Consider the following 12,504-nt stretch of genomic DNA (forward strand, 5'->3'; position numbering starts at 1 on the left):
ACTAGCTGGTAATTTTGGTTCAGTCTCCTGTGGGGTCACTGCTCCTCTACTCTGGGTCTTGGTGCGTGTAAATTTTTGTTTGTGCCCTCCAAGACTGGAGTTTCTGCTTCCCTTAATCCTCTGGAAGTCCTATAATCAAATCCTGCTGGCCCTCAAGGACAGATTCCCTGGGGATTCCCAGTCCCTTTGTCAGATCTCCAGGCTGGGAAGCTTGATGTGGGGTTCAGAAACTTCACAATAGTATGAGAACTTCTTTGGTATTATTGTTCTTCAGTCTGTGGGTCATCCACCCGGCAGGTATGGGATTTGATTTGATTGTGTTTACACCCCTACTACTATCTTGCTGTGGCTTCTTTGTTTTTGGACGTGGGGTATCTTTTTTGGTGGGTTCCAGCATTCTCCTGTCAATGGTTGTTCAACAACTAGTTGCAATTTTGGTGCTCTCGCAGGAGGAGATGAGTGCATGTCCTTTTATTCTGCCATCTTGAACCAGAAGCTGATGTTTTCTTGATATTCCAGCTTGTGCTTCTTCCAGCCCAGCATTTCTCATGATGTACCCTGCATATAAGTTAAATAGGCTGGGTGACAATATACAGCCTTGACATACTCCTTTTCCTATTTGGAACCAGTCTGTTGTTCCATGTCCAGTTCTAACTGTTGCTTCCTGACCTGCATACAGGTTTCTCAAGAGGCAGGTCAGGTGGTCTGGTATTCCCATCTCTTTCAGAATTTTCCAGTTTATTGTGATCCACACAGTCAAGGCTTTGGCATAGTCAATAAAGCAGAAATAGTTGTTTTTCTGGAGCTCTCTTGCTTTTTTGATGATCAATAGATGTTGGCAATTTGATCTCTGGTTCCTCTGCCTTTTCTAAAACCAGCTTGAACATCTGAAAGTTCATGGTTCATGTATTGCTGAAGCCTGGCTTGGAGAATTTTGAGCATTACTTTACTACTAGTTTAGCTGTATTCTACATGTTTTGATATGCTTTCATTATCATTCAGTTCAAAATATATTCTGATTTTTCCTGTGATTTCTTCTTTGACCCATGTATTATTTAGAAGTAAATCATTTAATTTCCAAGTGTTTGTGTAGTCTTCACTATCTTTTTGTGATTGATTCTTAATTTAATTTTATTGTAATCAAAGAAAAACTCTGTATGATTTCAGTCATTTAAGTTATCGGCTTGCTTTATGGCCCAGCATATGATCTTTCTTAGTCTTTCAACTTTACATGTGCAGTTGAAAATAATGTTGATCATATTACTGAAGTATTTTATACCCTATTGACAGTTTCCTCATTCTGTCAATTGTTTGGCTGTAATTGTGGATGTATCTATTTCACTTTGCAGTCTGTCCATTTTTACTTTATGTAATTTCAAGCTTTGTTATTAGCTACATATACTTTATGATTGGTATACCATCTTGGTGAATAAACCCTCCTAAGATTATAAAATGTCTTTGTTGTCTTGAAATCTTCTTTGGTTAATGTTAATATAGCTACCTCAGCTTCCTCAAGATCAGTGTTTTCAAGTATTTCCTGTCCATCCTTTTACTTTAACCTATTCGTATCTTTATATTTCAGTTTTTTAGAAAGTATATAGTTGGGTCTTGTTTGCTCTGTCTTTATTGAAGCATATAGAATAATTATTGACATGGTTTTAAGTCCCACATCTTTCTTGTTTTGCTTATCTCAACTGTTCTTTTTCATTTTCCCCTCTTATATTCTTTTGTATTAATTCAGTGTTTTTTGGTATTCTGTCTCTTCTATTGGTTTATTAGCTATACTTCCATGTTTTTTCAATGGTTGCTCTAGGGTTTCTAGCATGCAGTTTTAAATTTATGCTAAGTCTCTTCAGTTGTGTCCAACTCTTTGCACCTCTGTGGACTGTAGCCTGCCAGGCTCCTCTGTCCATGGGGATTCTCCAGGCAGAATACTGGAGTGGGTTGCCAGGTCCTCCTCCATTTAAATGTATACTACCTCATATATAATGTGAGAAGCTTTTAGTAGTATACTTCTATGTCTCCTCTACCATCCTTTTTCCTACTGCTGTCATACATTTTACTTCTACATAAGTTCCACAATATATTTTGTTTTTGACAGTTAATTATCTTTTAAAGAAAAAGTCCTTAATATTTACATTTTCCTATTACTTAGAATATTTTCTAAAAGCTTTATTAATAGCCTTCTGTTTATTAATTCCTAAATCTCATTCATTTAAATAACATGTATTTTATCATGTGTAGTCACATCTCAGTTATCTTTATTTATATATGCTTTGTATCTAATATTGGAGAAGGAAATGGCAACCCACTCCAGTATTCTTGCCTGGAGAATCCCATAGACAGAGGAGCCTGGTAGGCTACAGTCCATGGGGTCCCAAAGAGTCGGACACAACTGAGCGACTTCACTTCACTGTATCTAATATAAAGCATATGTTTATTAGGTTGAATTTTATTTGGTTACACACCTAGAGCACACTAGATGGTGAGCTGCTATGAGAGCAGATTCAGTGTTCTTTACTTTTATATCTTTAACACTTATTAATAACAAATGGTATAAAAACTGATGGAATAAATAACATCTTAAACTGTTATTTTGAAAAATAAGTGAATTTTATTCTGTGGTCTGTGGAATTTTACAAGAAAACTTTTCAAAACACTGGTGGGCTTGTCATTAGATTATGCCATTGACTTTCAAAGGATATGACTAGGGATTGAGGGTGCAAAGATTCAATGCAACAAATTACAGAACTAGTTTTTTACCTACTCCCTCAACCCTATCTACTGCAATTCTGTAGAGCCTCAACTGTAGATGATTTCAGGCTCTTTTTGTGGGAGCCTACAAGAGAGTATAAGAAAGTGAAGTCTGAGATGGCTGAGATGAGACTGCAGTGGATCCAGGAGAAAAGTGGGAGTTGAAGAGGAGACAGGTTCTTGGAAACAACCGCAGGTTCCCAGGGAGGGGAAGAGAGAGACAGAGACGAAGGCTTCTAGGGGGAGGACTACCTTCTTTAGCTCTACCTCCGCTGGGTCAGCGGGGCCCCGACTACAAGCGATGACCTACGCTGTGGCACTGGGCGCTCTCAGCAGAGGTGCAGGTCAGAGCAACTCACTGGCCTGCTGCCCCAGATGCACTGAGTTTGCCGGGAAGATCCTTGACGCCGGAGCGCTCTTTAGATGCCGCCGGGGGCGGGGAGGAACGCCTTCCTCCCTCCCAAGGGAGGCGTTCTTCCTCCCTCCCAAGCTCTGCTCGGCTCGAGGTCGACTTAGGCTTGGAAGGTCCCGGCCGCCGCGTTTGGCACCTCCAACTTCTGGGAGGGCGGACGCTCCCGCGGCGTCCCGGGCAGGGCCTCCCCCACGAGGCTCTTCAAGCGACGCCCGAGAGCCGCTGGCGCGGACCCTCTCGCCTCAGGCGGCTGAGACCCGCGGTGGCTGGAGGCGGGCGGTTGCGGCAGCCCGGCTGACCGCGCGGACCTGAGCAGCCCTGAGCAGCCCTGAGCAGCCGCGGCGTCGCGGAGGCGGCAGGTGGCGCGGCCGCCGGCGGGTCGCCCTCGCTGGGGCCGGGAGGAGAGGCGGCAGCGCCGGCCGGACCATGCTGCGCTGGCTGCGGGGCTTCGTGCTGCCCGCGGCGAGCTGCCACACCGACGAGGAAGACTACTTACACTACAAGACCCTTTTCCAAGGCCTGGACCACAACGGGGACGGCGTGGTGGACATCTTGGAGCTCCAAGAGGGCCTGAAAAACTGGAACCCCTCTTTTGCCCGGGAGGTGAGTGGCCCCACCGGTCCGGAGAGGTGCTGGGCAGAGGGTAAAGGTGTTACTGGACCAGGATTCTTGGGTTTCCCTAATCAATAAAAATTGATAAGAGGTCAGTCAGGAAATTCAGGCAAGGCTTTATTGGGGCCACTGCTGCAACAGGGTATATAGTGTAAACAAGTAACAGTTTTCCTTACTAGCTCCCAGAGGCGGGAGCAAGATGATTCCTACTATGGGGTTAGGGTAGGAATGTGTTCGGGCACCAGGCAGGAGGGGTGGCTTAGGTGGTTTGCCCATCCCGTTGGCATGGGGGCCTGTGCAGTATCTCTGTTTTTGCTCTAGGTTCTTCAGAGGTGGTGGTTGGGTTTTTTGTCTTTTTGTACCCTGTCCATAATTTGTTCCAGGGTGCATCCACTTAGTTATTTTTAGTCCTTCATAGTTTCTTTGTATTTTGTTGCTCCAGGAGATGTTTGTCCAGGAAAATGCAAGCACTTCCGCAAAGGGTCCCAGGTCCTAGCCTGTCTCAAATCCAGACTTGCCTTTTCCAGAGGCGCTTCCAAGGGTCCTGGGTGGGCATAACTTACGTGAGCCTCTCAGGAGGGAAAAGGTAGCCCAGCAAAATACCGTCTCCATCTTCTTAAAGTGATCACTTTGAACAAACACCAGAACCTCCTCTTGGGGTTTTTGGAAGATGCTGATTTGGTTTCTGGTGACTCATTCACCATTTACTGAACTGGCACAGGATTTCACAGGCCTCATTAGCCTTTGCCAATGCAGAAGTCAAAGACTTTATCTTTTCTCTAGTCATTCACCACCTACGATTCATGCTTCACAGGCGTCTTCAAATGACAGGCACACCTGGGTTCCCAGAGCTGTGATCCCACACCAAAGACCGAAGGGGAGTCAGACCTTGATCCATGGGTTTACTCTTCACATGATTGTTTTAGTACTTTGCCTAAATTAGGGATGCCTTTCTTCTCTAGATGAATATTGACTTGATTATTTAAAAACTGTTTAGATGAAAGTTTCAGAAAACCAAGAGAAAACAATCATTTTATTTCCAGTGCAAAACAGTCTTCTGATATTAACCTACGTGTTCAGCTTTCTGCCAGTGAGATGTGTGTGTGTGTGTGTGTGTGTTATGTGTGTGTATGTGTATGTGTGTATTAGAGGTCCAAATGGTTCCCATGGCTCAGGAAATTCCTTGAGTTCTGTACTCCAAAAATGTATTGCTCTGGTTTGATTATCTCATCTCAATCCTATATCCTCCCACTCTGCTTAGTCTTTTCAGATTGATGGCAAGCAAACTGTCTCCTTGGGTTTATTTTTCTTTTGTCCCTGGATCTTGTTTCTTAGGACAGTCTCTGGTTATACATCCTTAGGGCAGAGTTCCAGGACCCTGTACCTCAGTCTGTCAAGTGTGCTAGGCTTCTGCTTACCTGAGAAGGGATATCAGAGAATAAACCTGAGAGGGAGGTAGGAATCAGAGAGGAGGGGTAGGAATATAGGAACATTAGCATGAATACTGCTTTAGTATGTACACTGTGTCTTTGAAAATGGTATGCCACTCATGAAAGGTATTACCTTTAAGCCCTCACTTGGAAGAGCACCACTTATTTGTTCTGTCTGTACAGCAGGCCAGCAGCTTCTGGTTAGTACTTTATGTGATAGGCCTGGTGGGTCCTGTTAACATTATATGGCCCCTTTGGAGTATAATAGGACATTTGGTCCAGTGCAGTGTACTTTATATATACATGTTGTGAAATCAAACACCGTTTACTGTTGGATTGTCCTGCCAGCTGAGGCTCTGCAGGCAAGTAAGGCAAACACATACTTAGAGTATGTCAATTCCAGTGAAGATGAAACACTGTACCTTTCAGGATAGAATAGCTTCAGGGTAATGGACTTGCTGCTCGGTGGCTGGTAGGTTCCCTGAAAGGATGATGTTATTTATGTATGTGCTTCAGTCTCTGATGGCAGTAGGTTGGGCATTTGGAAGCATCAGTAGTGATATTAGGCTTGGAAAGTGGAACCCATACTGATGGATATGCATCCATGATGGCGTCTATCTCTACCACCATGGCTGTTCCATCCCTGAGTCTACTGTGTCAGTACTGCTGTTCGTTATGTCAGCTGATGAGAGAGTGTGGCTGACTTCAGCTGACTGGGTCACTGTATCTACTTGGTTATTTTGTACCTTTTCCACAGTAGCAACTGTACAAAATGAAAATATTTTTACTTTGTGTTCACTCCCATAGATCCATCCTCTTGCATACTCCCCAGATCTCTGTGTCTCTGATCTTTTAATCTTTTTCTTGCCAGGCTACTGATCGTCCAAACAAGCTACTCACCACTGTCCACAAGTCTCTATACATTGTTATTTCTGTTCTCTGCTCTTTCTACATAAAGTGATCAGGTACACAACTTAACATTCTTCTCTCTTTCCCCTTATTGCTGTCTTTCTGGACTGTTTTTTTTTTTTTTTTTGACTGTTCTTGAATGGTATTATAGTGCACATCAAGCTATTTTCAGTTTGCATTCACATACTCAGAAACCGATCCAAGGACCAAGCTCATCCTTTTTCCACCTGTGTTGGCTGGTAATAATGAACTTCCTTGTATTTATAGGAATGAGTTTAAAGAGAGGTGATGGTATAACAGTGGTGAAGCTTGGAGATCCGAACCATTCTTTGTTTTGTTTGCACTCTGGTTCTGCTTGTTCTTGATCTCAGATGTTCTCTTCTATTATGTAGATTGCTCCTGGACTCACCAAAACTTATGACTTGGTGAATCTGATAGAACCCAACTCATGATAGTCAACCGTGGCTGTGTGTTCATTTTAATTTTGTTATTATTTTTTTTTAACATCTTTTTTTTTTTTTTTACATTTATATTTAATTTGGCTGTGCTAGGTCTTCATTGCTGCGTGGGCTTTTCTCTAGTTGCAGCGAGTGGGGGCTACTCTCTAGTTGTGGTATGCAGGCTTCTAGTTGCAGTGGCTTCTCTTGTTGCAGAGCATGGGCTCTAGGGCACCTGGGCTCTGGTAGTTGGAGTTCCCGGGCTCTAGAGCACAGGCTGAATAGGTGTGGTGCCTGGACTCAGTTGCTCTGTAGCTTGTGGGCTCCTCCTTCCTGGTCCAGGGATCAAACCTGTGTCTCCTGCATTGGCAGGCAGATTCTTCACCACTGAGCCACTAGGGAAGCCCTGGGTAATCATTTGAAGTACCATATTTAAGCACTTTGTTTCTACCAGGGCCCCATAGCATGTCAGGAACTGTTACAGTTTTCTCCTGCAGACTCTCCTTTGGGGGCTCACTGTAAACCTCTCATAATATCTTTTCATTCTTCTGATACTTTCAATGCCATAGAGTCTGCTGGGTCATGTGGCCCAAGAGGCAGGGCCACTTGCTCTATAACTAGGACATGTTGAAGAGCTCTTGCCCATTATGGTCCCCAAAGAATGCTGTTAGCCTTTCCTGGTTCTCAGAAGTGAGTCAGAGCAGTTTTCTCAATCTTGAAATACATTACCTCCAGAACTCAGAAGCCTCAGATGTTGTGTTTCCTTCTTAGGGAGGTATGAGATACAGTCACTTCCCTTTTATTTTGACGATGGTGGTGGGATATATCCTGACATACCCCAGACCACTGGTTTTAGAAATACTTAATTGATGTGGTAGACCCCTTAATCTTTATTGACTTTATTATTTCTCATTCTCTGGAGGCATATATCTTACCAAGGCTTCCAACATATTGCTACTTCTTGTTTACCAAGTCTGTTTAACATGTTTTCATCAATGTAGAGGACCAGCATGCTGTTCTATGAATGTGTAGTTGGACCAGTTCCCTTTATGACAGAAGGTGGGAGATTTAAACGTATTTATTGCCCATCCCACATGAATGTCAACTGCTTCTGGTTATCCTTCTTGGTAAATGGAAAACTGTGCATTCATCAGATCAATGGCTGTATGCTATGTCCTTGAGGCTGTGTTAGTCTGCTCTAGTAAATACCACATCTGGATATAGAGCTACAGTTAACTTGTCTGCTACTTGGTTGAGTTTGAAGTCATCCACTGTCATCCTCCTCCTCATCTAGCTTTCGTAGGGCTTATACCAGTGAGTTAAGTGGTGGGGACCACACCCCTGAATTTCTTAGTAAGTCTTTAGGAATAGTACTAATCTCTGCTGTTAGGAAGTAATACTGGTTTTTTTCCAATTTTTAAAATGGTGATAAAAATTCATGTATTATAAAATTTAGCATCTTAAACCACTTTTAAGTGTACAGTTCAGTGGTATTAAATCAGTTCAGTTCAGTCACTCAGTTGTGTCTGACTCTTGTGACCCCACAGACTGCAGCATGGCAGGCTTCCCTGTCCATCACCAACTTCTGGAGCTTATTCAAACTCCTGTCCATCGAGTTGGTGATGCCATCCAACCATCTCATCCTCTGTTGTCTCCTTCTCCTCCTGCCTTCAGTCTTTCCCAGAATCAGGGTCTTTTCTGATGGGTCAGTTCTTTGCATCAGTTGGCCAAAGTATTGGAGTTTCTGCTTCAGTGTCAGTCCTTCCAATGAACACCCAGGACTGATTTCCTTTAGGACAGACTGGTTGGATCTCCTTGCAGTCTAAGGGACTCTCAAGAGTCTTCTCCAACACTACCATTCAAAAGCATCAATTCTTTGGCACTCAGCTTTCTTTATAGTCCAATTCTCACATCCATACATGACTTCTGGAAAAACCATAGCTTTGACTAGATGGACCTTTGTTGGCAAAGTAATGTCTCTGCTTTTAAATATGTTGTCTAGGTTGGTCATAGCTTTTCTTCCAAGAAGAAAGCATCTTTCAATTTCATGGCTGCAGTCACCATCTGCAGTGATTTTGGTGCCCCACAAAATAAAGTCTCTCATTGTTTCCATTGTTTCCCCATCCATTTGCCATGAAGTGATGGCACCAGATGCCATGATCTTAGTTTTCTGAATGTTGAATTTTAAGCCAACATTTTCACTCTCACCTTTCAATGTAATTAAGAGGCTCTTTAGTTCTTCTTCACTTTCTGCAGTAGGGTGGTGTCATCTGCATATCTGAGGTTATTGATATTCCTCCCGACAGTCTTGATTCTAGCTTGTGTTTCATCCAGCCCAGCATTTCACATCATGTACTTTGCATATGTTAAATAAACAGGGTGACAATATGCAGCCTTGATGTACTCCTTTCCTGATTTGGAACCAGTCTGTTGTTCTATGTACAGTTCTAACTGTTGCTTCTTGACCTGCATACAGATTTCTCAGGAGGCAGGTAAGGTGGTCTGATATTCCCATCTCCTTAAAGAATTTTTCACAGTTTGTTGTGATCCACACAGTAAAAGGCTTTGGCATAGTCAATGAAGCAGAAGTAGATGTTTTTCTGGAACTCTCTTGCTTTTTCTATGATCCAATTGATGTTGGCAAATTTATCTCTGGTTCCTCTGCATTTTCTAAAACCAGCTTGAACATTTGGAAGTTCGCAATTCACATACTGTTCAAGTCTGGTTTGGAGGATTTTGAGTATTACTTTGCTAGCGTGTGAGATGAATGCAATTGTGCGGTAGTTTGAACATTCTTTGGCATTTCCTTTCTTTGGAATTGGAATGAAAATCGACCTTTTCAGTCCTGTGGCTACTGCTGAGTTTTCCAAATTTGCTGACATATTGAGTGCAGCACTTTCACAGCATCATCTTTTAGTATTTGAAATAGCTCAAGTGGAATTCCATCACGTCCACTAACTTTGTTCGTAGAGATGCTTTCTAAGGCCCACTTAACTTTGCATGCTACGATGTCTGGCTCTAGGTGAGTGGTCACACTGTTGCAGAAACCAGTACTAGAGAAACCAAGCAGCACACTCAGAGAGTTGGAGAACTCAGGTTTATTATGCCTGCGGGCCCAGGGGAGTTAACCCTTCAAGCTCTAAGCCCTGAACTAAAGGATTACAGAATTTTTATAGACAGACTATAGTGGGCAACACTAGCTGCTAATAGGCTGGTTTAAACTAAGGGGTTTCACCCACACAGGAACCAGCAGTCAAGATGGGAAGGGGGATGCCTGACCTTTACATGGACAGGCATGTTTAAGCAGGTTTGCAGGGGCTAGGCAATTGCAAAGAGCAGGACAAGGGTGAGTGAGATAAGCTCCAGTTCCTAGTATTGTAAGTCCCCACTTTCATAGACTACATGACCTACGTGATCCAGACTTTGTAAGGAGCAAGCTGAGTTACAAAGGCAGAATGAGCAGGAGGTTATGTAAAATTTTAACTTTTCCTCTTCAATACCATCATGGTTATCTGGGTCATGAAAATATTTTTTGTATAGTTCTTGTGTGTGTTCTTGCCACCTCTTCTTAATATCTTCTGCTTCTGTTAGGTTTATACCATTTCTGTCCTTTATTGTGCCCATCTTTGCATGAAATGTTCCTTTGGTATCTCTAATTTTCTTGACGAGATCTCTAGTCTTTCCAGTTCCATTGTTTTCCTCTATTACTTTGCGTTGTGCATTGGTCATTGAGGAAGGCTTTCTTATCTCTCCTTGCTGTTCTTTGGAACTTTGCATTCAAATGGGTATAAAATACATTTTTATATTCAGTTCAGTTCAGTCGCTCAGTCGTGTCTGACTCTTTGCGACCCCATGAACCGCAGCACGCTTGGCCTTCCTATCTATCACCAACTCCGGGAATTTACCCAAACTTGTGTCCATTGAGTCAGTGATGCCATTCAACCATCTCATCCTCTGTCATCCCCCTTTCCTCCTGCCCTCAATGTTTCCCAGCATCAGGGTCTTTTCAAATGAGTCAGCTCTTCGCATCAGGTGGCAAAAGTATTGGAGTTTCAGCTTCAACATCAGTCCTTCCAATGAACACCCAGGACTGATCTCCTTTGGGATGGACTGGTTGGATCGCCTTGCAGTCCAAGGGACTCTCAAGAGCCTTCTCCAAAACCACAGTTCAAAAGCATCAGTTCTTCGGCGTTCAGCTTTCGTCATAGTCCAACTCTTACATCCATACATGACCACTGGAAAAACCATAGGCTTGACTAGACAGACCTTTTTTTGGCAAAGTAATGTCTCTGCTTTTTAATATGCTGTGTAGGTTGGTCATAACTTTTCTTCCAAGGAGTAAGCGTCTTTTAATTTCATGGCTGCATCCACCATATGCAGTGATTTTGGAGCCCCCCAAAATAAAGTCAGACACCGTTTCCACTGTTTCCCCATCTATTTGCCATGAAGTGATGGGACCGGATCCCATGATCTTAGTTTTCTGAATGTTGAGCTTTAAGCCAACTTTTTCACTGTCCTCTTTCACCTTCATCAAGAGGCTCTTTACTTCTTCACTTTCTGCAATAGGATGGTGTCATCTGAGTATATGAGGTTATTCATATTTTCCCCAGCAATCTTGATTCCAGCTTGTGCTTCATCCAGCCCAGTGTTTCTCATGATGTACTCTACCTATAAGTTAAATAAGCAGGGAGACAATATACAGCCTTGACGTACTCTTTTTCCTATTTGGAACCAGGCTGTTGGTCCATGTCCAGTTCTAACTGTTGCTTCCTGACCTGCATACAGGTTTCTCAAGAGGCAGGTCAGGTGGTCTGGTATTCCCATCTCTTTCAGAATTTTCCACAGTTTATTGTGATCCACACAGTCAAGGCTTTGGCATAGTCAATAAAGCAGAAATAGATGTGTTTTTGGAACTTTCTTGCCTTTTTGATGATCAATAGATGTTGGCAATTTGATCTCTGGTTCCTCTGCCTTTTCTAAAACCAGCTTGAACATCTGGAAGTTCACGGTTCACGTATTGCTAAAGCCTGGCTTGGAGAATTTTGAACATTACTTTGCTAGTGTGTGAGATAAGTGCAATTGTGCGGTAGTTTGAGCATTCTTTGACATTGTCTTTCTTTGCGATTGGAATGAAAACTGATCTTTTCCAATCCTCTGGCCACTGTTGAGTTTTCCAAATTTGCTGACATATTGAGTACAGCACTTTCACAGCATCATATTTTAGAATTTGAAATAGCTCAACTGGATTTCCATTACCTCCACTAGCTTTGTTAATGTTTGTATTTAATTTTTATATTGAATACATTTAATATTTAATTATATTAAATACATTTGATAATAATATTCATATGTGCAATTATCACCACTATCCATCAGGAACTCTTCCATCTTTAAAATGGAAACTCTACACCCATTAAACGGTAACTCCTCATTGCCTCCTTCTTCCTGGCCTTGACAGTCACCATTCTATTTTTTGTCTCTATTATTCTGACGACTCTGTGTATTTCATGGAAGTGGAATCATACAGTATTTGTCTTTTTGTGACTGACTTACTTCACTTAGCATAATATCCTCACTATCCATCCATGTATCTTCTCTGGTGGCTCAGCTGGTAAAGAATCTGCCTGCAAAGCAGGAGACCTGGGTTTGATTCCTGGGTTGGGAAGATCCCCTGGAAGGGAACGGCTACCCACTCCAGTATTCTGGCCTACAGAATTCCATGGACTGTATAGTGTGTGGGGTCACATAAGAGTTGGACACGACTGAGTGACTTTCACTTCCCTTCCCTTCCCTTCCCTCTATGTTGTAGCATATGTTAGAATCATTCCTTTTTAAGGCTGATGAATATTCCATGGTATGTATATACCCCGTTTTTGGTGCTGTATTATTCTCAGCCTTTCATTGTTTTTCTCTAGTGCAGTGATGCTTCCATCAACATCCATCCAATTAT

The 12,504-nt window shown here is 42.6% G+C and overlaps 1 protein-coding gene across 1 annotated transcript in view; it reads left to right on the plus strand.

The window, feature by feature from the left end:
- Window positions 1-3,592: 3,592 nt before the first annotated feature.
- LOC133074520 (mitochondrial adenyl nucleotide antiporter SLC25A24-like) overlaps window positions 3,593-12,504 on the plus strand; it is a 77,807-nt gene continuing 68,895 nt past the window's right edge. The window contains exon 1 of the mRNA XM_061168443.1: window positions 3,593-3,769. Coding sequence (XP_061024426.1) covers window positions 3,593-3,769 — 177 coding nt within the window. The remainder of the gene's footprint in view (window positions 3,770-12,504) is intronic.

The sequence above is a fragment of the Dama dama genome, chromosome 20 (assembly GCF_033118175.1).
Source record: "Dama dama isolate Ldn47 chromosome 20, ASM3311817v1, whole genome shotgun sequence".
NCBI lineage: Eukaryota > Metazoa > Chordata > Mammalia > Artiodactyla > Cervidae > Dama > Dama dama.